The sequence below is a fragment of the Phyllopteryx taeniolatus genome, chromosome 15 (assembly GCF_024500385.1).
Source record: "Phyllopteryx taeniolatus isolate TA_2022b chromosome 15, UOR_Ptae_1.2, whole genome shotgun sequence".
NCBI lineage: Eukaryota > Metazoa > Chordata > Actinopteri > Syngnathiformes > Syngnathidae > Phyllopteryx > Phyllopteryx taeniolatus.
In genome coordinates this window covers 21826057-21853678 of record NC_084516.1, presented here as the reverse complement: position 1 = coordinate 21853678, position 27622 = coordinate 21826057, and the positions used below count along the sequence as shown (strand labels likewise).

The 27622-nt window shown below is 42.9% G+C and overlaps 2 protein-coding genes and 1 long non-coding RNA gene across 4 annotated transcripts; 1 reads left to right on the top strand and 2 right to left on the bottom strand.

Annotated features, from left to right (window-relative positions):
- The first annotated feature begins 264 nt into the window (after positions 1-264).
- Positions 265-26132, top strand: tbc1d13 (TBC1 domain family, member 13). 2 transcript variants are annotated; one of them, XM_061799372.1, is made up of 13 exons: positions 265-442; positions 1585-1658; positions 1739-1779; positions 11733-11794; positions 12349-12448; positions 17698-17780; positions 17917-18076; positions 22092-22302; positions 22535-22698; positions 23073-23233; positions 23315-23372; positions 24434-24542; positions 24666-26132. In XM_061799372.1, exons 1-12 carry the CDS (start codon positions 420-422, stop codon positions 24497-24499), a joined length of 1203 nt encoding a protein of 400 aa, XP_061655356.1. In that variant the 5' UTR covers positions 265-419; the 3' UTR covers positions 24500-24542; positions 24666-26132. The 2 variants fall into 2 exon arrangements, with proteins under 2 accessions (XP_061655356.1, XP_061655355.1); XM_061799371.1 differs by having other exon boundaries at positions 24434-26132.
- On the bottom strand, positions 2041-10238 carry LOC133489972 (uncharacterized). Its single transcript, XM_061799364.1, has 2 exons — positions 7962-10238; positions 2041-7898 (listed from the first exon to the last, which is right to left on the bottom strand). Exon 2 carries the CDS (start codon positions 4216-4218, stop codon positions 2605-2607), a length of 1614 nt encoding a protein of 537 aa, XP_061655348.1. The 5' UTR covers positions 4219-7898; positions 7962-10238; the 3' UTR covers positions 2041-2604.
- Positions 10645-26882, bottom strand: LOC133489981 (uncharacterized). Its single transcript, XR_009792074.1, has 3 exons — positions 26804-26882; positions 11994-12050; positions 10645-10783 (listed from the first exon to the last, which is right to left on the bottom strand). It is a non-coding gene; the product is annotated as an uncharacterized LOC133489981 (long non-coding RNA).
- Positions 26883-27622: the final 740 nt, after the last annotated feature.

Here is a 27622-nt window from a genome sequence, read left to right as displayed (position 1 = left end):
GTTTTGGGTTGTATTTTCCTCCATTTAAATGTGGCGTTAATGTTCAAGAAATGCATATGTTACGGTGGCTTACAATGACATGCAACGTACTCTTTAGGAATCAAACCTTTTATTCGTTTCAATTTCGATGAACACTTAGTCCTACTACGCTACTGTCGGCTAATGTCGGTCGCGATGGCGAAGAAAGTGCTTTCGGTGGGACTCGGTGTCAAAACAAATGAAACTCGTAAGTCACCGTAGCACTCCAGATGTCGCCTCGCCTCCTGTGTAACCACAGTCACGTGCAAGCCCGGAAGGCAGTGGCGTCTTGCCCTCCCTCTTTGTTGTGAAGCCGGAAGTGACGGACAGGACGGCACGCTCGCTCCAGGCAAACACCTTTTTGGAAATAGTTGGATGACAATATTCCCGCTTGCCCAGATATGTCCGTTGCATACAAAAACAGGTACGTGCGGCTGAGTGCGATGACGGACGTGAGAATTGCTTCGAAGATGCAAATACAGTCGAACGCAGTCCGACCACGTCATTTCATTTGGGGCTAGCAGAACCCTCGAGCTTTATCTAAGGGCTAGCTTAAATCGCCCCACTCGCATGTCACTGTTGTACTGTTTGGAATGATGACGGATGTCGTCAGACAGGACAGAAATACTATTAGCTACCCCTTACGACAGCTAGCCACACTAGCTTTCCGTTAGCATATCAGCTGATAACAACGATTCTCAGAACAGCTTGGCTATCTTCTTGACTGTGTGGCTTTTGAACATTTAGTCGAAGCTAAAACATAACAGACTAGGGTTTTATTGGATGAATGGGCTGGGCCCCGTTAGTGTTCCGACCCCCCCCCCCCCCCCCGCCCGCCATACTGTCATCACCGGAGTGTTTGTGGTCTGCGCTCATTCATTTTCAAAAGTATTACTTGAATTAGGGATGTAACGGGACATAAGCACGTGTTAAATTCTGGAACAGATCCAGATCTCGTTTATTTTCATGTATGTAATCATTTTTTAATAGTAATAGTAAATAGTAGAGCCGAAAACGGGTCAAATCCTCGTCCAAAATGAAACGTGTACTGTTCACCTTTTAACAGTTTCTATTCGTAAATCCCGTTTCAACCTTTACCTTTTTAAAAAAATATAATTTCACCAAATGTTGGGAACAACCCAAGTAATCCATACAGACAAAGAAAAGGGGACAAATGAGCTCAGAAATTAAGTTGTGTGTCTGTGAAATGACACAAGGAAAACGTATTGAACACACCAACTGCTATTTATTTCATACTTTCTACAATAGAATAGATTGAATCACACGGATATTGGATATGAATCTTCAAAAACCTGATCTCCAAACCATCAGAACCAGCACTTACGACTTCCTATGTTCTGTTTGTTGGTGTTTTAGAAATAGTAGTGTATTACAATATAGAATCTTGTAGTTAAAGCGGGAAAATGCAACCAATTATTTTTATCGATTACATCGGCATGGTTCTCAAGCAGAGGGTTTTCTGTGAATTATGTCCAAGTTCACTTGAACTGAAGCTTTAATTGGATGGTGGGTCTGATTAAAAAATGTCCTTATTCTTTTTCACAGAATACAGGACTTCAAGGTAGCTTTGACAGAAGAAAATATCAACTTGAAAACACTACGAGAGCTGTGCTTCAATGGTAATTTTCCATCGTGTTTATGTATCGCTTTGATAAGTCGGTGAATAGTGGTTGACCGTCCATTTCTCTCTTCATCTTAGGAATTCCATTTGAAGGAGGCATACGGGCACTTTGCTGGAAGGTAAACGTGTAAACAAAGTGTGATAGAGATGGGAAAAAAATTCAGATCCTGTGTCTGATGTGTTTACTTTTTGATTAGTGATGCACGAAAAAGAAAAAATTGGGGCAAAACCGTAAATGAGGAAACCAAGGCCGAAAACAGAAAACACAAACTAAATTATGATGCCAATTATTAGTAAAGGAACCTGTGTTTTAAAATCACCTTAACTTCCGTGGTTCCAAGCGTGTTCGTTTTCGTGAAAGAACTTCGTTCACAACAATGTATCAAAACCAACCAATTTATTCCTGACAGAGGAGTCTATACATTTGCAGAGCTCTGGGTTCGTAACTATCCTTATCTTATCCTGAGCAGATAAAGTAGTCGAACAAAAACTATCTGACTCTACCCCAGATTTTATACAATGTTTCAAACAGGCCAGTATGGAATCGCTGTCTTCTGATTGGTCCGTAATCCGACGTCATCGTTGTTCTGCGGATCATCTGATCTGGCTCCAGACCTCTGTTCCAGGTGTCGCCTGTAGGTGTCGGCTCACATTCCTGCATTCAATGTTTATAGTGGCTCCCCGCAGTTCCTTTCTTCCTTGAGAGGTGTCTCCAAATACCCCCCGGTGGGGCCAATACCTCTATACTCCAATACACATTCTCTTCCAGACTAGTTAGAATTACACATTAGAATATAAAGTATTCTATATTCCCTTCAATCCCCCAAGTTGATCTTCTGATAATCAGAAGATCAACAACCCGTATACCTACTACCGTTTTCACTACAATACTCAATAAACCTAATCTAAGCACAGCAAAACAAAACTTTTAAAATTTTAAAACTTTAAAGAGAGGATACACCGGTATCGTTCAATGGAGCGAGCGATTCCATGGCCACCCTGTCCTCGTCCAGGGACAGCAGCTGATATTGGCCGTAGGGGTCCTTACCCACAAAGGCCTTGAGGACAATTCTGAGAACCAGGTTCCTGAGACAAGGGATAATACAACATCCACAAATAGCAAGCACGGCCATGACAATTATGCTGGTAGTCGCCAAAGTCAGTATGAAACCCCTCCATTTACCAAACATCCTATTAAGCAGGCTATAGAATGGGTTGTCCTCCACTCCAGACATTGATTTAAGTTTAACAGACATGGCTCGCAAACCTTTCATGGCTCTGGTGATCTTTCCGTTTGGCGCCGTATTATTGGGGATAATTGTACAACAATGTCCTTTAATTCGAGAGCAGGCACCCCCTTCTTCCGCTAGCATACTATCCAGGACCAACCTATTTTGGAATGCCATGAGAGATGTAGCTGATAGTTGCTCATGGATGTCCTCCGCTAGTTGGGAGGTGAAATTCACCAATCTTTGAATTTGGTAATGATGGTAATTTATGAAATCAACATTTTTATTCGGAGTTACCCATATAAAAATACTCTCAAGACCTGCGGAAATTTGACAGCGAGCTTTATACTCATCCGGGACACCTCTGGGGATCCCAATGGCATCCAGGTAGGTGGGGTCTTCACCTTCTTCCCAAGCATTTCCGCCCACGTTGAAGCCACTGACCATACGGCGGAAACGGTTCAAGCTACCCCACCAGTCTCGCTCCCATGTGAAATCCGCCATTTGAGTGATTTCCTGCTCAGAGAGGGGCTTAATCACTGTGGGAGCTATCATAGAGACCAATGCACAAGTGCCTGTCCATTCCCCGGGCAGGAAGTCCCACAAAAGACCATCCCCACACATCCACCACAAATCAGACCTCATCTTACTTAATCGGGCCGCATCATAATAATCAATAAACAGCGTGAAATTACAAAACTGTGGATCTAGGTGGCCCATTGATCGGGAACGTTTGTTATTTGGGCCCAAAGTTACCTTACTCTTATTTTGTGTGATACAGGGAAGGGATGGAACCATATCGACATCGTACAGGGGAGCGCCTTTCACCTTAGTCAGAGGATAAACTTGATCCCAGTGCTGGCACTCACCCTCCAGGTTGTCATTAGTCATCAGTCTTTCCAATTTGATCTTGTCCTTCCACCGCCAATTTCTAATCCTCGTCGGCTCCCAGTATCCCGGTTTCGAGTGGATAATCACTTGCTTCCAACTGTAACACAAATTCACCTGCTCGTTCGCTTTGACCCTATGGTTCACCGGATACCGGCCAGCTCCCCTATATTCTGTACTCAAAGCGCACAAGTAAATATTATATCCCGTCGGGTCGCCCCAGCGTGCACAATTTATCACCTTACACAATTCAAATTGGTATACCGTCTTTTCCCCCAATGTGTAGTTCAATTCTAGGGCCCCTGCTGGCTTCATGGCCCTCTTTGTTACTCTTTCTCCTTGTATTGAAGGCATTCCAACATAGATTCCTGTAACTGTAATCAGGGAGATCACCAGAGTCATGATTATAACCTTCTTTGACCAGACATACAGGATGTACATATTTCCCCCTTTGTTAAATGACTAATTTAACACCAAAACACAGTACCCACACACAACACCATACACAAACAAGCAGGTCGTCTCCTTCGTCGGAGAGGCCCCTGACCAGACCTGCAAACAAACCCTTATATAAATTAATCACAACTCTGCAAAAGATACCCGTGCCAAAGCGATGGACTACATAATTCCTGTATACATACTCCAGAGAAGGGACAAGTTGGCAATTGTCACCCAACATTGATATTATTCCCCAACCAATTGTTAATTTGTCTCACAAAAGTGTTAATGTCAATAAACCAAGAATCACATAAAATCAGCGTTAAGTCAGCACACCAACATCCTGCAATACAACAATAAAACTATCAAGCTCCATCCTCCTGGGCGTCCTGTAAAATAATGTTATTTCAACAAATCAGTCTTTCAACAGTCTGTAGACCGTTATTCATTGGTAACTAAAGGTCTATAGTCTCTTTCACGTGATCACATCGTTCACTACTCCTGTCAGCCAGCTCAGTAGTGCTCCATTTCTGCTTTTAATTAAGACGACACAAACATTAAACACAAAACATAAACAATTAACATGACATGACAATCGAGACTTCACAGACAATAACATTAACCTGGACCCAGGAGTGAATGTCCTCTCACATACACCACACAGACAAAACTGAACACAGCACACTTATTGGTTGAACCATAACACCTAAACCTCTACAGACCAGGCTTCTATACAATGCATTAATTAAACGATCCTATTGTAAATCTCCCTGGCCCTTGCAATACCATAAACTCAGAAAACTCACACACGCCCGTCGTAAAGCTGCCCCCCCCCCAGCTGAGGACCCCTGTGACCTTTCATAAACCATTTGGTGCACCTTCACTTCAAGTGCTCTTTTAAGCACTCATCCATTTTCTGAGCCGCTTCTCCTCACTAGGGTCGCGGGCGTGCTGGGGCCTATCCCAGCTATCATCGGGCAGGAGGCGGGGTACACCCTGGACTGGTTGCCAGCCAATCGCAGGGCACATCCAAACAAACAACCCTTCGCACTCACATTCACACTTACGGGTAATTTAGAGTCTCCAATTAACCTACCATGCATGTTATTGGGATGTGGGAGGAAACCGGAGTGCCTGGAGAAAACCCACGCAGGCACGGGGAGAACACGCAAACTTCACACAGGCGGGGCCGGGGACCGAACCCGGGTCCTCAGAACTGTGAGGCCGACGCTCCAACCAGTCGTCCACCGTGCCGCCCCCTCTCTAAGCAATATATATCAAATCCCATTCACCAGCTCAGATAGCAACTTGCACGTCATTTATTCAAACTCCGAAGCGTTTTCTTAGACCACAAACCTCCCGTACTGTTGTCAGGCTTTTATCCCAGGCACGCAGAGCCGCTCTGGTCCGCTCTGCTGACCCGGAAATAGAAAGTCACGATACCACTCTTGCTTGATCACATCCGTCCGGCACACGTCTTAATTTATCTATTATTTAATTTATCTTCCAGAATATCATATGCATACCTATTTATACATACAATATGTATGCCTTATTTATTTAGTTAATAAATATAATGGGTACCCTTTGAAGCGCTTTATACCTTTTTACATATATAGTCATATAATTTTATTCATCAAAGTTCTAAGGTTTGCTTTATATTGTGTACACAATTTATAAAACGTATCGCACCGAATATTTATACCATTCACACTTAGTCCACGTTTTTTTTTCACAATAGAGGCCTGCGCAGGACATGTTTGGGACAAGTAGAATCACTTGTCCGATCTGATTACTCGTGGAAGCTCATACGTCGGAATATAATGGTTAACCAGCGCTTTGTCGACAGACGGCACGTTTTCTTTTGCACAAGGATAGCCTTTGGGCCATCCAGAAAAAGTGCCGACAATTATTAATAAGTACCTTACGCTTTGGACTGGGACTACCATTGCCGGTTCAGTCCATTACCACCACATAAATTCAGGCCTCGGCCCATCTCAGTGTGTTGCAATTCCCTCTTCGTTGTAGGGCAAACACTGATATCTTGACATATATCACAAAAAACACAAAAATCTTTTACCTTACACAGAAGATAAGGGTGCCACCAAAAGCGCAGCTTCTTCAGCATTGACACATAACTTTCCTGTAGGTAACATCAGTCTCCTAGGTTCTCCTTGTCATCATACTCAGCACCTGTCTCTTGCCACTTACACTTGTCTTCCTTCGGCGCCGCCTCCTGGAGGTTGCGCACCACATCAACTGTTACTGCAGGGAGAAAGTCAATTAACTGATCTCGTTTAACAACATATTTTCCTTCAGCATCCATTTATTAGCCTGCTACTTTTTTCAGCACCATTAATAAATAGTAACACTCTGACCTTCAGATAACTCTAGTGCCCCGCACCTGGCCAGCAGTTCTGCAGCTTGAGCGGAGGGTTTCATAACATCATTTATGGACCAAAGCATTGGGATTTCAGAATTTGGGTTTCCGCGATATCTTCTATGGCCTCTTGTTTACAAGTATACTACGGCACGTTAACAAAAGCAGTCGGGTTTACCTCGAATGTTACCGGAGTCACGGATGTACATAGACCCCCGTCTGCAGGACCCTCGGACCACAATGAGTCCGGCAGCGAGCTCAACAGCTGTGCGGCGTCCTCATGGCCCGAGAGTTCTCTGCCATGGAATCGCGCTAAAGTCACATGCTCCAACACCCCTCCGTCCACCATGGTACCTTAAATACAAAAACATTCAGTACTGGGAGAGTACAACACATTGGGTATTTGATCTTGTTGCCAATCATTTGCCAATTGGCATTTTCTCACCATGGGTCCCAGTTCTCAAGCTTTATGACCTAGTGAAAGTGAAAAAGTGTGGAAAAGATGTCAAACTCATCATAAACCACTCACTCTGCTCTGGCGTCAAGGTGGAGGCCGCTGCCACACCTTGCTTCCTTATGTAAATACTTTTACTTATTGAGCATCCCATTTTCCCCCTGTATTGGCTCAAACGCTTCTCTGTAAACCAAATCATCATTTTTATCATACAACAGTGTGAGATGGAGAGGATCAATTGGAGGACGATATGGGGCAAGAGAGTCGATCCAGGCCTTCCACCGCAGGAAGGCCGAGTAAACGCCGCCTCCCTCCTTTGTTTCAGGTTTTAGTCGGGCCCAATATATGTCAGCATTTGCTTCCGGAAGTTCATGTTGTATCATGTTCCATCCGGAGGATAACTTCTTCCACAGTTCATCATGGTCCCATCGGGGACCCGTATCGTCAGTCCATCTGGGCTACAAAGGATGGTAGCCTTGGTCTTGATAAGCAGATCTCTGCCCATCAGGTTCACTGGAGCCCCTCTTTTCATGAAGACAAACTGATGTTCATGTGTCTGTCCAGCAATTTCAGTCTTTAATGGTGTTGTAATCGGCAGACTCATGGGCACCCCTGCACAGCTCATTCAGGTGGTTGTCTTCCCTTAGCGGGGTTCAGAGGCTCTGTCTTTCCTCCGTCCCCTGGCTCCGGGCTCATTGGGCATTCGGACCAGTCCTCATTGCAGTAGTACTGGCGAGATGGCTCTTGTTGCTGTGGAGCCTGCTGCGGATGCTGTTGCCGGGACGCGCCCACCTCTCCCTCATGAAGCTTTGTAGCCTCCTCTTTGAGGTGTGGCCTCTCCGGGTTCCACTGGAGGTCATTGTTGAATCATTGGGTAAACAGTACATTGGCAATCCCAGTGTCCATACTGACCACAATTGAAGCACGCTTGGTCCGTTGGAGGTCGGCAAGGGCTTCCTCTGCCTCCGTTGGTGTCCTCTGTCACGACTCCCGCCTCGTCTCCTCGTTGACCCCTGCGCCATCCACATCTGTTTTTCTGCTTCCATTTTTATTTATTTATTTATTTATTTTTAATGGCCACTTTACGGGCCTGGGCCAATTGTAGCTTCAAAAGTTGTTCCTGCATGTCCTTTACCTCATCTGATGATTTGTGTTTTCTGTCGACAAAAAGTTTCAAATGGTGTGACACATGACAATTAAAAAAGCTATCTCCCCCTTTCATGAGGTCAGGGTCTTAAATAAGTTCAGTCCTAACTTCAACCGGCAAGGTCTCAAGTAAAGCTATTCTATAAATAACATTTGCCTCTCTTAAACGGGAGGGATGTGATCCTCTCGTATCTGTCCAAATACTTATGCAATGTTCGAAGTGAGAACTGGGATCCATGAGAGGTTTGAAGTCCGGAAGCTTCGGCACCGTTGGGGAAGAGGACGGGAACATGTCACACAGCAAATACTATAGGAGCAAAAGGGGCAAATAAAATTTCAGGTTCGACATTATTCAGACCCGACCGTGTCAAAATATCATCCGATTAGTGAACCGAAATGCAACAGGCGCGTATCAATCTCACTATGTCACCACACGCCAGGCTCATGTTGTCCGTCAACTTTTTCAGCCCCTGGATCCAAATTACACCAACAGCAGCCAGTCCGGGCAGCCGTTTCTGTAAAAACTCAAAAATCTTTAAAGACAATTTTTGTACATTTACCCACCTTTTTGAATGCGGGCTCGTGCGGAATTGATAGGAGTTTTATTTCCCCTCTACAAATGGTCTGCCATTTGAGCCGCCCCTTGACCGGCGATGCCGGTTATAGTGACGTCACTGGGGCCGTTTTCGGAAAGGTCCGTAAATTGTATTTAGCGGGGGAATTTGTCGCTCTTTTTTTTTTTTTTTTTTCGCTGAACAGCTGCCATGGCAGGGCACACCAGACAAATCTCATACATTTTTCTACTCAATTTTTCATTCTCTTCTATTTTCTTATTCAAGTCTCTTTTCTCTCTCCACCCTGCAGCATCCAACTTTTCCTTCCTCTTTGTTTCCCTTTCAGAATAACCTCTCTGTTACGTGAAACAATTTACATTCCTTTTTTTCCACTTTGCCCACACACTTCTTAATCCTGTTTGTTTCTTTTTCTGCCTTTCTCTTTCAATCCACAAATCCAACACATATAACATTCATTACCTCGACACTCGACTGTCCAATTCACAACCCCGAGTTTTGGTGGCACACTCATCTTGTTCTAAATCGGTTTTTGGGGGTCCCAAAATCCCCAACGTCTACCGAAACGTTACAATTTGAAACCGCGTCCGATTTCAAGTCAGTCTACGACGGGACAAGTAGGTACCTTGTTACCCTACTTCCAGGATTTTCTCTGATCCTGGTCTGTCAGGTACCTTGTTACCCTGACGTCAGGTCCTCCGTTACCCTGACTTTTAATTATGCAATTTTAACAACACGTCTTATTAACTATTGACAACAAAACAACTGTACCACAAGTCTCCCAAATTTCGCCATTTCCAATGTGCAGAATTCGTGATATAATCAAACAGGCTTCCGCTCACCTTTTTTATTTCGGTGCACCGGGGAGATTCGCAGTCCAACTGAATTCCTGCCCGCTCCTCTGTCTTTTTAACTAATGTCCTTTCAGGATCACGTCGGGCTCACCATTTAAAGGAACCTGTGTTTTAAAATCACCTTAACTTCCGTGGTTCCAAGCGTGTTCGTTTTCGTGAAAGAACTTCGTTCACAACAATGTATCAAAACCAACCAATTTATTCCTGACAGAGGAGTCTATACATTTGCAGAGCTCTGGGTTCGTAACTATCCTTATCTTATCCTGAGCAGATAAAGTAGTCGAACAAAAACTATCTGACTCTACCCCAGATTTTATACAATGTTTCAAACAGGCCAGTATGGAATCGCTGTCTTCTGATTGGTCCGTAATCCGACGTCATCGTTGTTCTGCGGATCATCTGATCTGGCTCCAGACCTCTGTTCCAGGTGTCGCCTGTAGGTGTCGGCTCACATTCCTGCATTCAATGTTTATAGTGGCTCCCCGCAGTTCCTTTCTTCCTTGAGAGGTGTCTCCAAATACCCCCCGGTGGGGCCAATACCTCTATACTCCAATACACATTCTCTTCCAGACTAGTTAGAATTACACATTAGAATATAAAGTATTCTATATTCCCTTCATTAGTAAAATGACATACAGCGGGTCTGTAAAGTATTCAGACCCCCTTACATTTTTCACTGTTTGTTATATTGCAGCCATTTACTAAAATCATTTTAAGTTCATGATTTTTTTCCTCATCAACGTACACACGGCACCCCATAGTGAGTCTTTTTGTGAATGATACAAGTTTTTCACACCTGGATTTGGGGATTCTCTGCCATTCCTTCTTGAAGATCCTCTCCAGTTCTGTCAGGTTTTTCAATTAACCTACCGTGCATGTTTTTGGAAAGTCTGAGAAAAGCGGAGTACCCGGAGAAAACCTACGCACCTATGGGGAGAACATGCAAGCTCCACACAGGGGAGGCTGGATTTGAACCCGGGTCCTCGGTACTGTAAGGCAGGGACTAACCAGTCGGCCGCATCTGATTTAAAAACAGTGACAAAGCCCAAATGCTTTTGAGTACGGTGGGGCAAAAAAGTATTTAGTCAGCCACCAATTGTGCAAGTTCGCCCACTTAAAAAGATGAGAGAGGCCTCTAATTTTCATCGTAGGTGTACCTCCCCTATGAGAGACAAAAGGAGAAAAAAAATCCAGAAAATCACAGTCTGATTTTTCAATCATTTATGAGCAAATTATGCTGGAAAATAAGTATTTGGTCAATAACCAAAGTTCATACGAATACTTGGTTATATACCCTTTGTTGGCAATGACAGAGGTCAAACGTTTTCTTCACTAGGTTTTCACACACTGTTGCTGCCTCCATGCAAATCTCCTCGAGAGCAGTGATGTTTTGGGGCTGTCGCTAGGCAACACAGACTTTCAACTACCTCCAAAGATTTTCTATGAGGTTGAGATCTGGAGACTGGCTAGGCCACTCCAGCACCTTGAAATTACTGTTTGAGGTTGTGTACAGGTGTCTTTTATACTGATAACGAGTTCAAACAGGTGCCATTAACTCATTCACTGCCAGCCTTCCCAGTTAACATGGATATTTGACTTCGAAAGCCGTCAATGGCAGTGAATGTGTTTATACAGGTAACGAGTGGAGGACAGAGGAGCCTCTTAAAGAAGAAGTTACAGGTCTGTGAGAGCCAGAAATATTGCTTGTTTGTCGGTGACCAAATACTTATTTTCCACCATAATTTGCTAATAAATTCTTTAAAAATCAGCCAATGTGATTTTCTGGATATTTGATTATTACACTCAGTCGAAAACATTTATAGCCTACAACATTTGGCCTGATTTCTTCACCGTATTTACATTTCTTTGAATTCCTGATTTCGTGGGTTTTATGAGGTGGAAGCCCAAATGATGTAAAAATAAACAAATACTTGAAATTGTTTAAATTGTGGCCCTTGAAACTATAATCTATGAAAGTTCAACGTTTTGAATGGAATTATGGAAATAAACTTTTTCATGATATTACATTTTTTTTGGAAAGGGTCTCTATCCCGTGCAGCGTCTAACGTGACGTCTGTTTCTAAATCCTAATTATGTCCCAATCTCTTTAGATTCTTCTGAATTACCTTCCTCTTGATCAGACACGATGGGACTCATTCCTCACAAAGGAAAGGTAAGATCAAAAATTCGCCGTATCGGTTACTATTAATGATCAATCATCCCAGGGCTCAGCATTAATATTCAATTGTCATATGACGAAGAGATGAAGAAAAAAAACCAAATACAATAGCATTCAATAGCTGGTGATTTATTTTGTGATTCTAAATAATTTCCTGAGATTATCTACATCACTAGCGAAGATCTCTGCCTACCTCTCCGCTCCCGATCCAGCGCTGCCAACATAACGTGTGCTCTCACAAGTGGGTCATCTAAATGGGGGCAACCAAATAGAGGAAAGGGCGCCTTCTTAGCCACATATGGACAAAGCGGATACTGGGTATCAATCAGAAGTAGCTGCCAGAGGGGCCTTTTCTGGACACCCGTATGACAAAACCAAGTTTTATTTTATTTTATTTTTTTTAAATAATTTGTTTCTAAGTCAATGTTAGAGAGGCACTATTGAGGTCTAAATAGCCAACATATTGGACCTGTAAATAGAGTACAACTGAATAACAGGAGACTTGTAAGAAAGGTGGAATTGTGTCATAAACATTTCTTTTGTCATAGGGAGGTGTATTCCCACTTTCTGAAAGAAATGATCATCCAACCTGGCATTGCCAAAGCCAACCTGGGCCTATCCAGAGAAGACGTTACTATGGAAGACCACGTGAGTCTACAGTGTTGCTTGACCCAAATAACACCAACAGACCCTTTACATACAGGGGCTGAAATAATTATTGAACACGTTACCGTTTTTCTCACTAAATATAATTCCAAAACTCTTTGGATGCCATGATGCACACCACGTTTGGAGGAGAAGTGGCAGTGCACCTCACCCTAAAAACACCATACCAACAGTGAAGTTCGGAGGTGGGGACATGATGGTGTGGGGCTGCTTTTCAGCATATGGTACCGGTAAAATTAACATTATTGAAGGAAGGATGAATGGGCAAAAGTACTGAGACATTCTTGACAATAATCTGCTGCCATCTACAAGGATGATGAAAACGAAACGAGGGTGGGCATTTCAGTAGGACAATAATCCAAAACAAACTGCCAAGTAAACTCTCAATTGGTTTCAAAGAAAAAAAATAAAGCTGCTAGAATGCCGATTGAATCCAATCGAAAATGTATGGAAAGAACTGAAACTCAAGCTCTATAAAAGAAGCCCATGGAACCATCAAGATTTGAAGACTGCTTGTGTGGAGGAATGGGCCAAAATCACACCAGAGCAATGCATGCGACTAGTTTCTCCATACAGGAGGCGTCTTGAGCCTGTCATTGCAAACAAAGGCTTTTGTACAGAGGATTACATGGAAAGAAATTAACATTGCAAAGAGGAACTATGCAGCAACGTTGGAAAAACAGTTTAGCGCTAACGACTCTAAAATCAGTCTGGCATGCATTCCAATCGCTGACCAATTACAAGCGACGATCCCCCCAAGCTGAGAACAATAGCACACTAGCCAACAACTTGAATATCTTCTACTGCAGATTTGAAAGGGACACTTTCACACCCCACACCCACCCAGCCGCACCACCGACCACTATCACACCACCGACTTCTGCGTTAACCATCCGCGAACAGGATGTGAGACGCATCTTCAAACAACAAAAGATTAACAACGCGGCAGTCCCAGTCCTGCCTCAAAGTCTGCACGGACCAGCTCGCTCCAGTCTTCACTCAGATCTTCAATAGATCTATGGAACTGTGCGAAGTACCATCCTGTTTCAAACGCTCCACCATCATTCCAGTCCCCAAGAAACCTGCAATCTCGGGTCTAAATGACTACAGGCCTGTCGTCTTGACATCTGTGGTCATGAAGTCCTTTGAACTCAGCTCAGCGTCTCACCTGCCATCTGCCAGTGGATTTACAGCTTCCTGACGGGCAGGACACAACAGGTGAGGCTGGGGGAGGCCACCTCATCCACACGCAGCATCAGCACTGGGGCGCCCCAAGGTTGTGTCCTCTCTCCGCTGCTTCTCTCTCTCTACACGAACGACTGCACCTCAGCGCACCCGACTGTCAAACTCCTGAAGTTTGCAGATGACACCACTGTCATCGGCCTCATCAAGGACGGTGACGAGTCTGCATATCGACAGGAAGCGGAGCGGCCGGAGCTGCGGTGCGGCCGACGCAACCTGGAGCTGAACACGCTCGAGACTGTAGAGATGATCGTGGACTTCAGGAGGCATCCTTCGCCACAGCTGCCCCTCGCGTTGTCCAGCTGCCTTGTGTCAACCGTCGAGACCTTCAAGTTCCTGGGAATTACAGTCTCTCAGGACCTGAAGCAGGCGACCAACATCAACTCCGTCCTCAAAAAGGCCCAGCAGAGGATGTACTTCCTGCGGCTTCTGAGGACGCACGGCCTGCCACGGGAGCTGCTGAGACAGTTCTACACAGCGGTCATCGAATCGGTCCTGTGTTCTTCCATCACAGTCTGGTTTGGTGCTGCTACAAAAAAGGACAAACTCCGACTGCAACGGACAATCAAAACCGCTGAAAGGATTGTCGGCACCCCCCTACCCACCCTTGAGGACTTGCACGCTGCCAGAACTAAGAAATTCCTCTCGGACCCGCCGCATCCCGGTCACCGGCTCTTCCGGCTCCTTCCCTCAGGTAGGCGCTACCGATCAATGCAAACTAGAACTAGCAGGCATTCCAACAGCTTCTTCCCTCCTGTAATCAACTTTTTAAACACTTAACCTACAATTCCATTGCAACATGCTGGCAATTTTTTTTCTTGAGTTCATTGTCACATTTCTGTGGGGCCAATTATACATTACTCGTGACCTCACTGTAGTAGTCTCGCCACGCTGCACTATTTGCATATCTGTTGTTGACCAACACTGGCCACTCATGCCAGAGTCGCATCTGCTCCACTTGCACACTGACTGAGGAGTAACATTTGCACAGTCGACATTGTCCCAGATTATCGTACTACTCTCGGCGCCCTTTGCTCAATGCTCATTGCACCGGACTATTGCAATATTAGTCATTCAAACTGCTCGAAGTGCTCGAGGACTCTGCATCTTTTTGCACAATTGTCAAAAAAAAATAAAATAATAATGTACCGGCATTACCAGATAACTATTAACCCTTTATTGCTCAGTGACTGTTTTTTTTGTCAATGTCTTTATGTCTCCAAAGTGGTCTCTGTCAATTGAGTGTCTGTTGTCGTACTCGAGCGGCTCCAACTACCGGAGACAAATTCCTTGTGTGTTTTTTGGACATACTTGGCAAATAAAGATGATTCTGATTCTGATAAATACCGGTTGCCGTGTTCAATACTTTCCCCCTGTGTCATTTCACATTATTACACAGAACTTAATTTCTGAGTTTATTTGTATGAATGGATTACTTGGGTTGTTCCCAATATCTGGTGAAATGTTCATGTCAATAGCAATATAAATAAATACAATATAATATGATTAGGCATATAGTGGCACGGTGGACGACTGATTAGCACATGCGAATGGTTGTTTGTATATATGTGCCCTGCGATTGGCTGGCGACCAGTTCCGGGTGTACCCTGCCTCTCACCCGAAGTTAGCTGGGATAAGCTCCAGCACGCCCACAACCCGAGTTTTTCTCTTACTGCACTACATTTACTAGTCTGTAACTTTTTGGGGGCAAAATTCTACTTGTCAGAGTCGTTTGTTCCCTCTTCTACTTGTTATTGTCAAGTGGAACAACTACTTTCACTCCGTTACACTGAGCTACATTCCTTTTTGCTACTTTTATGTAACTCGTACTGCTTGCACAATCTATTTGTTTTGGTTCGTCTGAGAGACTTGTCCCTTGGTCGCTGTCCCGACTGTTTCACAAATCCAACATAACCACGAGCGACGTTTCACCAATCAAACTGCGGCAGGTTGTCATACGACTACACACAATATATCTGTGGCTGCACACCGAAGTCAAGTTTTCAGAGTGACTCATTTATGTGCAACATGGCAGAAACGACAGCGGAAACAATGGCATGCGACTCGCAGTCAGAAGAAGCACAACGCTCCTGGCCTCACATTCTCACTTATGGCATGCGCTGTCATCTGGTCTGCCTAAAAATGAAAAAAGAACTCCACCTTGAACTTGAAAAAATATGTTGCAGTTTTCTATATAAGCTCTCTTTCATTTTATTTCTTTATCCTTTACTTATTCTTGAATTGCCAAGATGGCAAACAAAGTTTCCAACATCAGAATCATCTTTATTTGCCAAATATATCAAAAACGCACAAGGAATTTGCCTCCGGTAGTTGGAGTCGCTCCAGTATGACAACAGACAGTGAATACTTTTGAGACATAAAAACATCATTCATTGAGCAATAAAAGGTTACCGGTAATGTGGTAATGCCGATACATTTAATTTTTGACAATTGTGCAAATGATGCCAAGTCCTTTAGCAATTTAGAGCAGTTTGAAATGACTAAAACAACAATAGTCTGTTAAAGAGTTAAAGAAATGTATGCAGTTACGAGTGACTCGTAGTGTGATAATGTAGAACAATGTCAATTGCACGAGTGTCCAGTATCGGTCAACAACAGATATGCAAGTAGTGCGGAGTGGCGAGACTACTACAGTGTGTGCACGAATAATGTAGAATTGGCCCGACGGTGATGTGACTCCAATCTCAAGACCAAATTGACAGAATGTTAAGAAGTTAATGGCAAGAGGGAAGAAGCTAGTTCTAGTTTGCATTGTTCGATAGCGCCTACCTGAGGGAAGGAGCTGAAAGAGGTGATGATCAGGATGTGGAGGGTCCAAGAGGATTTTGCATGCTCTTGCCTTAGTTCTGGCAGCATGCAAGTCCTCAAGGGTAGATGGGGTGTAGAAGCTTGGAAGAGAGGAGATTGGGAGTGATGGTGTTGAACGCATAGCTGAAGTTCACGAAAAAGATCCTCGCGTATGTCCCCGTGCCGTCGAGGTCTTCTAGGATGAAGTGCAGTCCCATGTTAACTGTGTCATCCACAGACCTGTTTGCTCATTAGACAAACTGCAGGAGGTCCAGCAGGGGACCTGTGACCCTCTTGAGATGGTCCAGCACGAAGCGTTCAAAGGACTTTATGACCATAGATGTCAGGGCGAGACGCCTGTAGTTATTCAGACCCGAGGTTTCTTGGGGACGGGGATGATGGTGGAGCGTTTGAAACAGGATGATACCTCGCACAGTTCCAGAGATCTGTTGAAGATCTGTGTGAAGACTGGAGCGAGCCGGTCCGCGCAGACTTTGAGGCAGGATGCATATTACCTTAATACACTTTTCAGAATGCCTTTTTTGTTGGTCACATTAAATATTCTGATTTTGTGAAATACTGGATTTGTTTTATTTGTTTTTGTTTTTCTGCCAGAATCATACAAATTGAAACAAGGCTTAAAACATTTCGCTTTGTGTGTGGTGAACTAATATAAATTCAAATTAATTCATTTATTGAAATAAATGGACTTTCCCTCGATATTCAATTTTTTTTGGCACATATCTGCAGCATCATTGTTCTCCTGTTTAAAATGTACTGGTAGTTGTTAAAACATTACTGTACAAATCCTCATGTTTAATGCATGTTTGGCGTTTGGAAGTTGCCATTACTTATGTTTACTGTGCACATAGTTTGGCCTGCTGAAAGTTGAGCTATGAGTTGCCCGTGTCAGAAAGTATCACTATAATGCCACATTGTGCCGGGTTTGGTCAGTCTGAAGGCAACAAGGGGAGCAATGTTGTTCTCCACAGCTTTCTCACTGATAAGAACATGAGAAAGCAGTGGCAAAACGTTTGCAGATGATACAAACGTACTGTTCCCACAATTTTCTCTCACAGTTCCCCCCCCCCCCCCCCCCCTGCAGAATCCCTAGAGAAACTGTTTTTATCAGGGGGTCATGTTTAAGTCACAAGTGGCAAGCGCTTTGTTTTCTTTTTCAGCCTCTGAATCCAAATCCAGAGAGCAGGTGGAACACATACTTCAAAGATAATGAAATTCTACTTCAGATTGATAAGGATGTAAGGTATGGACTTAACCTAATACTTGATCTGTTTCTGCCTTCTCTTATGTTCTCTTTTTTTTTTTTTTTTTTTTAAAGTCTTCTGATTTACTGAATATTAGGCCTTTTGCGGTGAAATATGGATGTTCACATTTTACAGGAGGCTGTATCCAGACATGGCCTTTTTTCAGCGTCCTACGGATTACCCTTGCCAACTTATCTTGGACCCTCAGAATGATTATGAGACACTGCGTCGGAGAGTGGAGCAAACCACCTTGAAAGCACAAACTGTGAATCGTAACCGCAGCGGAGTAACCAACGTATGTATAAATGTCTTTCATCTATTTGGGGAAAAGACTTGTTCAGTTATGTTCAATATATAACAGTGTGAAGACAAAGCTTGTTCGGTGTTCTTTCCTCTAAAATAAAATTAGCTTAAAACCTTTTTTATTGATATGTCATTTTTGTGGCATTATCAAATAAAGTGATGTGTGTGCTTAAACTAAAACTTTACTGAAAGAGTGCAGCAATCCTTGTGCCCCTAAGATTGCATTGCCTTGAGCTTAATGACAAAACAATGGTTATATTTTTGCTAGGCTTTTGCTAGACACCGGGGAGTTAATCTATATTTTGCAGCTTTTTCCCATGTCTGCCGCTGTTCTGTGTAGAAGGTACCAACACGACTGAGAAGTTGACAGGCAAATGTTTTGCCTTTTGAGGTTGTAGCACAGGCGTGAGGTGGGACAGGGTCTCTGTGAAAGGGGATAGCTGGAAGCGTGTGAAGACTCAGTTCTCCCTCCCGTTTGTGTTGAAAGCAATCGTCACCGTCCATATTAGTATTGTACAGTAGGGCGTGAACGGATTAGTCGACACGTAGACTTTAGCACTCCAAAATGACATGAGAGCTTGAAGTTGATTCATCGCCAATCATTCGTTTTGGCATTAACAACACTAAGACCTGCCTGAAATCAACAGGTGGGCAGCGCGGTAATCTAGGACCGGTACCTCAAGAGGGTGGAAATATTTTAGTCAACATGAGACTAGGAGCACGGTCACTTGTAAAATAAATATGCAAGTCTATCCTCAAATACAATATAACAAAAGTGCTTTGAGCACAAAATGAGAAGGCATGCGCTAACGCTAGCTGACGAACAGCCTAAATCCTAATGTCAGCCATCAGCGAATTCACCAAATGCCCCCCTGGAACAGAGAAGAGGCAGATGACATATTGTTGCGTTCGCCTCCTTAGACAATGACTTGAGGACAATCTTTTTAACTTGAAAATAAAGGGTGAATGTCGGCCGTAACTATGCCCAAAAAACCAAAACCCGATGTCTCACTCAAGCCTTCATTCATGCTAGCACACTCCTCCTCGTTCTGTCGCCCCACGCCCCGTCACACTCCGACACCTTCACTGCCTCTTAGACGGTCTGAATTTACTGTATATAACTAGCAAGAATAGACGTAGCAGTAGCAGGGTCAGGACAATCAAGTATTGCAAAGCGTTCCCTCCTCCTGTGATTTTTATTTTTTGAAAATGCAGTGCCGTGAAAAAATATTGGCTGCCTTGTCAAATGCTTGAATTTTTGCAGTTTCCCCACTTAAAGATCATCAAACAAATGTAAAGATCACACAAATATAACAATAACCCAAGTAAACTTAAAATGCTGTTTTTAAATTATTTAATTTATAAAGGAAAAAATGAACTATTCACAGTTACCTGGCCCAGCGTGAAAAAGTAATGGCCTCCTAAAAGTAATAAATGATTGGGCAGCAGCAACAACTGAAATCAAGCGTTTTCTAGAACTGGCAATGAGTCTTTCACATCTCTGCGGAAATACTCTTCCTTGCAGAATTGTTTGAATTCAGCAAAAATGTCATGTCATGTCACTGCATTTCAATCTGATTCAAGTCTGGACTTTGACGAGGCCACTCCAAAACCTTCATTTTGTTGTTTTAAGCCATTCAGAAGTTGACTTGTTGACGTATTTTGGATTGTTATCCTGCTGCAGAACCCAAGTGCGCTTTAGCTTAAGGGCACAAACTGATGGCAGAACATTCTTCCTCAGGATTTTCTGTTAAAGAGCAGAATTCATGGTTCCAACAATCATTGCAAGTTGTCCAGGTCCTAAAGGAGTAAGCAGCCCAAGACCATCACACGACCACCACCATGTTTGACTGTTGGTATGATGTTCTTTTTCTGAAATGCTGTGCTAACGTCGACGTAACGAGACATACACCTTCCAAAAAGCTCAACTTTCGTCTCATCAGTCCATATAATATTCTTCCAAAGTATGGAAGAATGGAAGTAAGTAAGACGAGCCTTTGGGTTCTGTTTGGTCAGCATTGGTTTTCGCCTTGGAACTTCCAGTCTGACGTTAACTGAGGCAAGGGAGGCCTGCAGTTCTTTAGAAGTTATCCTGAATTCCCTTGTAGCCTCCTGGATGAGTCATTGATGTTCTCTTGGGGTTATCTATGTAGGCTGGCCACTTCTGGGAAGGTTCACCACTGTTCCATGTTCCATGTCCCTATGGTTCACTGGACTCCTAAAGCTTTTGTAACCCTTCCGGACTGATAGATTTCCATTACTTTATTTCTCAACTGTTCTGGGATTTTTTTGGATCGTGTCATTGTTGCAGCTTTTTTATATCTTTTGTCCGACTTGATTTTGTCGAGACGGATTCTGTTTGAGTGATATCTTGATTGAACTGGTCTGGAGGTAATCGGACTTGGGTATGATCAGTGAAAATTAAGCAAAAGTTGTGATTAGCCACAATTACTTTTTCAAACACAGCCAGGTAACTAAACCATTTAGTTTTAGCATTTTACATTTACTTGAGTTATATAGTCCCTTCCAAAAGTATTGAAACGGTAATGTCAATTCCTTTGTTTTTGTTGGATACCCGAAGACATTTGGGTTTCAGATCAAAAGATGAATATGAGACAAAAGTTCAGAATTCCAGCTTTTATTTTACTGCAATTTAGCATGTTCTGAAAAAGAGAGAAACTACTGGTGTACTGAGCAACAGACCTCGAACAGGTCGGCCAAGTGTATCAACAGCAGTTGATGACAGAAACATTGTGAGAGTTGTGAAAACAACAGTCAGTGACATCACTGCCAACCTCCACAGGGCAGGGGTGAAGGTATCACAATCCACTGTTCGAAGAAGACTTCAAGAGAAGATATATATATATATATACAGACCATACCACAAGATGCAAGCCAATCATCAGCAAAAAGAATCAGAAGGCCAGATTGGATTTTGCAAAAAAGTACAGCGATGAGCCACAAAAGTTTTGAAAGAAAGTTTTATGGACTGATGAGACCAAGATTAACTTCTGCCAAAGTATGGAGAAAGAAAGGATCTGCCTATGATCCAAAACACACACTCATCCGTGAAGCATGGTGGAGATAATGTCATGGCTTGGGCTTGCATGTCTTTATTTTATGATAACTCATGATGGTAGCAGTCTACAAAACCATTTTGTCCGTCAATTTACAGAAAAATGCATCTGAACTAAACGGGAGAAGCTTCATCATGCAACAAGACAATCACCCAAAACACACTGCCAACACAACAAAGGACTTCATCAGGGGGGGAAAGTGGCCCAATAGAGCATGCATTTTAGCATCCCCGCCCTCCTCCCCGCTTCAGCCCGGCAACAGAGGTGGCAACTCCACAAGCCGACGGCAGGGTGTCTCGCAAGCACCCAGTTTCTCCAACCTGCTCCCGCTCTGTTGTGCTTGGCTTGACTTAGCCACGCCCTGCTCCCGCTTAACGGAAAAACCTAAAAATCTGTGGTTCGTAGCTGTGCTTTTCAATGTGTTTTATGCGGCGAAAAATGCTAATTTTGACATGCAAATTGCTATGTGAATCCGCTTACTTGGAGCCTTGGCGCAAAAGGGTGTTCCAAATGGACAATAACCCGAAGCGGACTGCCAAACTGGTAACAAAGTAGCTTAAGGATTTTTTGGTGTGCTCGTCTCCTCCTCTTAATTATTGTAGGCTCGGGCTTTCCGTTGAAACGGTGACACATACGCTACATCTTGATTAGCTGCGGCCTACTTAAATGTCGAATCCAGCGGGACGAAGCACCAGGCTACTTCCTGCTCAGTCACTTCGCAACCAGCACCAAATGGGTGCAGTCCTGCGCCATGCTGTTGTTGGCGCGCCGTGCAAACAAAATGCAGTGTGAAAGTGCCTTTAGACTGCTTTATATTTTTTATGGGTAAAATGACATCACACGCCGCAAACACGTGCTGAATAAACCCTTGAATTCAATAATTGCACAGTTACTAACGTAATGTTGAGTTAATTGGATCTGTTCTCCCAGGTCAGCTCCCCTGGAAAGTCTTTGAACCTGTATCCATCTAATGAATACGAGGTGTTGCCCAATGGTAGTGAAGCACATTGGGAAGTGGTGGAGCGCATCCTCTTCATCTATGCCAAACTCAATCCTGGGATTGCTTATGTTCAGGGCATGAATGAAATTGTTGGTCCAATTTACTATACCTTTGCCATAGACCCCAACAGCCAATGGAAAGGTGAGGTCCCCTTGTTGTTACTCTTGAACATTTCATTCAAATGAAACCCTGTGTAATCCCCGCGTGTCATTTATTCAACCATAGACACGTTTAGTTTTGGTAAAAAGTCAAATTCCTAGTGTGTTCGATTGTTAATTGGAGCAACTGAAAGGCCAATATAAACACTTGTACTAACATTTCATTATATTAGAATACCTAAATCGTATATCCTGTTTTTTTCTTTTCTTTTCAGAGCATGCGGAAGCAGATACATTCTTCTGTTTTACCAACCTAATGTCAGAAAACAGAGATAATTTCATCAAGAGCCTGGATGATTCCCAGTGTGGCATTACATACAAGATGGAGAGTGTGTACTCTATGCTCAAAGAAAAAGACCTGGAGCTCTATCTCAAGCTGGTAAGGACATGAGCCACTTTTCTGTCATGTCTTCCAAATTGGTCATTTTGGTCGCATATCTTGAACCCTATTATTCAGGCCATTCTTTGGATACATGTACTGTGGATGTTAAGTCTACACACCCCTGTTCGAATGCCAGGTTTTTGTTACGTGACCAAGAAAACTCATTGAACTCTTTTTTTTTTTTTTTTTTTTTGTTTAACCGTCGTGATTGATACGAGTGCACACCCTCATAAATTGGGATTTGGCTGTGGTCAGAATCTACCATACACATTCAAACTCATGTTAAATGGGTGTCAGCATACCCCTGCCGCCATTTAAGCCCAAAAAGTCCTTTTGGCATTAATGGGGTCTTCTCCTTTTTCTTTGCACAGCTCGAGCAGAATATCAAGCCTCAGTACTTCACCTTCCGCTGGCTGACCCTGTTGTTATCACAGGAGTTCCTCCTGCCAGACGTCATCCGCATTTGGGATAGTCTGTTTTCTGACCAGGACCGCTTCCACTTCCTCGTCCTGGTCTGCTGTGCCATGCTCATGTGAGACGCTCAGCCCCGCAGTTCGAAGATAAATGCTTCTGCTTTGTCATGGTTTGTCTTGACTTTTTTTTTTTTAAACAGACTGATCCGGGCTAACCTCCTGGCAGGAGACTTCACAGCGAATATGAGATTACTACAGGTAGGTGACTTTTGGAAAATGCAACAAAGGGGTTTGTTCAGTTCCTTGGTGTGTAAACTCCCACGATGCATCCTCAAAAGTCCAAGCCAACTAAAATGCATCACAACCATATGAGAAAGCTCTCTTTTCTTATGGAATGAAAGAACAAACACAAAGAAGGTTTAGTGTGTAAACACAACATGAAGCAAAATTGGAATTTGTTGATCCCTTCGATAACTGTCTGGACAATAGAGCAGGTACTGTGCGACTACTTCTTCTAAAACTGTGTTTGTATTGACCCATATTTCCATGATAAGGAAATACATTTATGTTACGTAAACAAAAAGGACGAGGTGTGAGCTTTAGAGTGTCAACTATTTGGAATTAAGCCTTTAAGGATGAATATTTGCTCAATTGCAGTCTTCACACAAATAAAAAGACACTTTTCTTTCCCCACTGTCTGACATGCCTTAGCTGTCACTTGTTTTTACATCATGATTTTGGTTCACCACGATAGAACTGTAAAACTATAAACTGTTAGTCCTGCTTTTTATATAATACCTACTGTATAGTTGAAACCAGAAGTTTACCCTTTTTCTCTCAGCCTGATATGAAATCAGACTAAAGGTAGAACCACTTTCCTGAAGACACTTCATCTCTTTCAATGGTCTTTTATGACATCTCAATTAACATTATACAGCAACCAGACGACGAATGTTGATAAATGTTGCCCACTCTCCATCTATTGCCGCCTGCTCTATCCTCCAATGGGGATCCCCCATCAGGGTTTTGAGTTTATCCTTGCCGGATTGGGGTTTAGACGAGAGCATGTCGTCAGTCATTGCCAACTGTGGGCCTATGAAGTCCTTTGAGACTGTTTGGTTTTTTTTGATTAATGGCAATACAAATAAACTTGACTAAACTTTTCCTGTTTTAGACCAGTTAGGTCTAGGTTAGTGGGGGATATTTCCAACAAACTTTTATTGCCATTCCAAATCGCCACCCATTCATGCATATCACTACTCTATGCTTATTTTGTTCCTGCCTTGTTTGTTTGTTTGTTTGTTTGTTTTTTTACTCAGGATTACCCCATCTCAGATGTCCACACCATTCTGACGAAGGCCAAAGAGCTGCAAGACAACTCCTAACCCTATTCTCTCTTCTTCCATTTGCTGCCTCCTCTCAGATGCGGTGAGTGGAAGCCGAAACAACAACAAAAGCATTATCAATTATGTTTAAGGACCTGAACACGTGTTGTGTGTGTGGGGGGGGCTTCATATTGCCTTTTAACTGGATGACTGATATTGTGATCAGAGTGGACTGCTAAGAGAACTTGTGGTGAGGAGGAAATGGATCTCAGTGCATTGTGGGGAACAAGGTCCCTGTGGTCATCGTCCATTCTCAGCCATCTCTCCTATGGAGACTCGTTGTTGTGACTGAGTTTGCATCTGCAGGACGCATGTTACGTGAATGAAAACATTCCAGAGATGTTCAACAATGGCGACCAAGATTTGAATGAAACCCTGCAATACCATTTGGAAGCATATTCAATTAGTTTGAGCAGTAGTGCATGTTTTTGGTCTTTGTGCTATTTTAAAAACCTGATGAAAATCCTGTATCGAATTTGACAGTGTCAGTATTTGAAGGGTAATTACGAAGTGATGGGACTCGCATCGTGTTTTGGAAAAATCACGATGACTTAAGCATTGTGCCTTTAGCCTTGTGATGAATTTAAACATTTTGTACTGTATCACCCTGACAGAATTCAATATTACTGAATTGCAAAAAGAAAAAAAAAACATCCAAGGATCATTTGCACTACCGAATGTTATGCTATAAATGAAGTAACTAGTATTTGCCAACATTTGTATGTCTCAAAGTTTTGAAAGCATATTAATTGATGATCCCAGGTTCATTTTACAAGTGAAACATTGATGTGACGCGTCCACTGTTTTCCGCATTTGATATGATTTGCTGTACATTATGGACAGTATGTGACGACGGGCTTGTACATGTGTTTTTTTTCCTCTGCGTGGGGAGAGCTCATAGGAGCTACCTGTCCTCATCCATCTTATTTCCCTTTGCAGATTCTGTGCCTTTTGTGCGATCACTCAGTCCCCACAATTGGGCACATTTGTTTGTGTTGTGAGGTTTTTATTTCACAAATGCTTCCTCCCAGTTCCTTGACAGAGGGAAACACGGCAATGCGAGCCCTTAGTCAGTTTGGAATGTGAATATACAGAATGTATCTCGAAAACCTTAGCCCACCACATATCAGCCACTCAAAAACACGTGAACAAGGTTCATCTGTAAGTAAACTGAAGTGACAATCTGTGCCGCCAGTGACATCATCTCGATGCTGTTTATTGGAATGTAACGTGCACGTGCACAGTAAACGGGATTCTTTGTCGATGAATGACTTGCGAGATTGGCTAAATGTACAAGTGTTTTGGTCAGTCTCTATCATGTCTATAGCGCAAACTCAATTTTCTGTGTGTGTTATACGTATGTAGAGTATGTTATTGCGGCTTTCGGCTCGTCCCGTCAGCGCTCACCACAGCACAGCACGATTTGTTTGGACATCGGGGGACCTTCCCGACGCGACCCACCCATTTTTTTTATTCCGGGTTTTGGACCAGTAGTGGCTGGCCATCGAGGCACTCGCCAAGATTTGAACCTTCACCATCTGCACAAAATGCAGTAGCATGTACCACCACCATACTTACAGTGCTGTATATAGAATATACAATTTAAAAAATAAATAAACAAATTTCAATGTGGTGTATCTCGTGATTCGTCCGTATTTGGTACACTGGTATCGTTCAACTGTCTTTGGCATGAGCACTTTTTTCTTATCAAGAAGCTACTTAAGGAATGTATAGTCACTGGGGAAAGGGTGGAAAAGAGAAGGTAAACTGGGCTATTGATTGTCAATGTAAAACCAAAACAAATTATACAACGATTCAAAAATTCCACTCAAACTTAGAAGAGCCCTACTTTCATTCTTCAGTGCTACAATGAACTTTTTTTGTTTTGTTTTTTTGGACAATGGTGTCTGATCAGTACTTGCTGTTTTTTTCTTTTAAAGTCATACAAATCATACAAGGAAGTAACATTTTACTTACAGTAATTGTAAAAGCCTCCAGCTTTGACAAAACCTTTAATTGCAACGAGACACGCACGTCTTGACTCATGTTAAAATATTACAAAGGCACCTTTTATATCACCAAAAGAACCCGATATTCCAGATCTGCGCGACGTAAACCATTGCGAAGCATCTTAAAATTAAAATTGAAGTTGGTGTTGGGTGAGTTGTGGCGGAAGGGATACAATGTAAAGGTTGCATCTTCCAAACTTTAGAATCATGATTTTGTAACGACTCCAGTGTTAATAATTATGCATATGGTTTTTTTTTGCTTTCAAATGTGCATTAAAAAGATGGTATAACCTACCTTTCAAGGGTTTGATTTCTGTTTCCCAGAAACCATACGCAGTGCTGTACTTGATGTCCAAGCAAACTAGGAGGGCGATGGTGAGAGTTCTTCACATTGCTCACCATTACATTCAAATGTGTAATCCAAATATTCAAACAAACGTTCACGCACTAACATCCACACCTGCGGCCAATTCACCAACCATTGAGGTTTTGAGGATGTGGGAGGAATCTTTGTGCATCTTTTTTCTTCTGCAACCAACCCTGTCTCCGTGCTTCTGGGACATGCCCAGAGAGAGACCACGCCCAGGGGGGGGGGCAGTTCATTTACGTTCATGAGTAGACACGGCAAGCGATTGCCAGATTGTACAATATTAGTGCCTAATAATTTTGGGGAAATTACTAGCTTCAGACAAAATCTCAACTTTGTCCTCTCTCTCTCTCTCTTCCGGAATCCGGAATGAACGTGTTAAACGTTTGCGTTTTCCACTTTAGTCCAACACACGATGTTCTATTTCCCTTTTTGTGTGCCTATTTTCCTTCTTTTTACCATTATTAGTGTTATTTCCTTTCTTTAGTTCGACCCCTTTGTGTGTTTCCCTTCGGATCCCTTGTAGATGTCATTAAATATACAACCCCCAATTCCAATGAAGTTGGGACGTTGTGTTGAACATAACAACAGAATACAATGATTTGCAAATCATGTTCAACCTATATTTCATTGAATACACTACAAAGATATTTAATGTTCAAACTGATAAACTTGATTGTTTTTAGGAAATCATCATTAACTCTAAGTTGATGATTTTATGGGTGCAACACGTTTCAAAAAAGAGAC

What these genes read in the sequence shown, in the direction of transcription:
- tbc1d13 (XM_061799372.1), top strand. Translation starts at nt 420, where the DNA reads ATGTCCGTTGCATACAAAAACAG. An exon ending in TCATTCCTCACAAAGGAAAG is followed by an intron (nt 11,795 to 12,348) that starts GTAAGATCAAAA and finishes CTTTTGTCATAG; the next exon opens with GGAGGTGTATTCCCACTTTC. An exon ending in ACCGCAGCGGAGTAACCAAC is followed by an intron (nt 18,077 to 22,091) that starts GTATGTATAAAT and finishes CTGTTCTCCCAG; the next exon opens with GTCAGCTCCCCTGGAAAGTC.
- LOC133489972 (XM_061799364.1), bottom strand. Translation starts at nt 4,218, where the DNA reads ATGTACATCCTGTATGTCTGGTCAAAGAAGGTTATAATCATGACTCTG.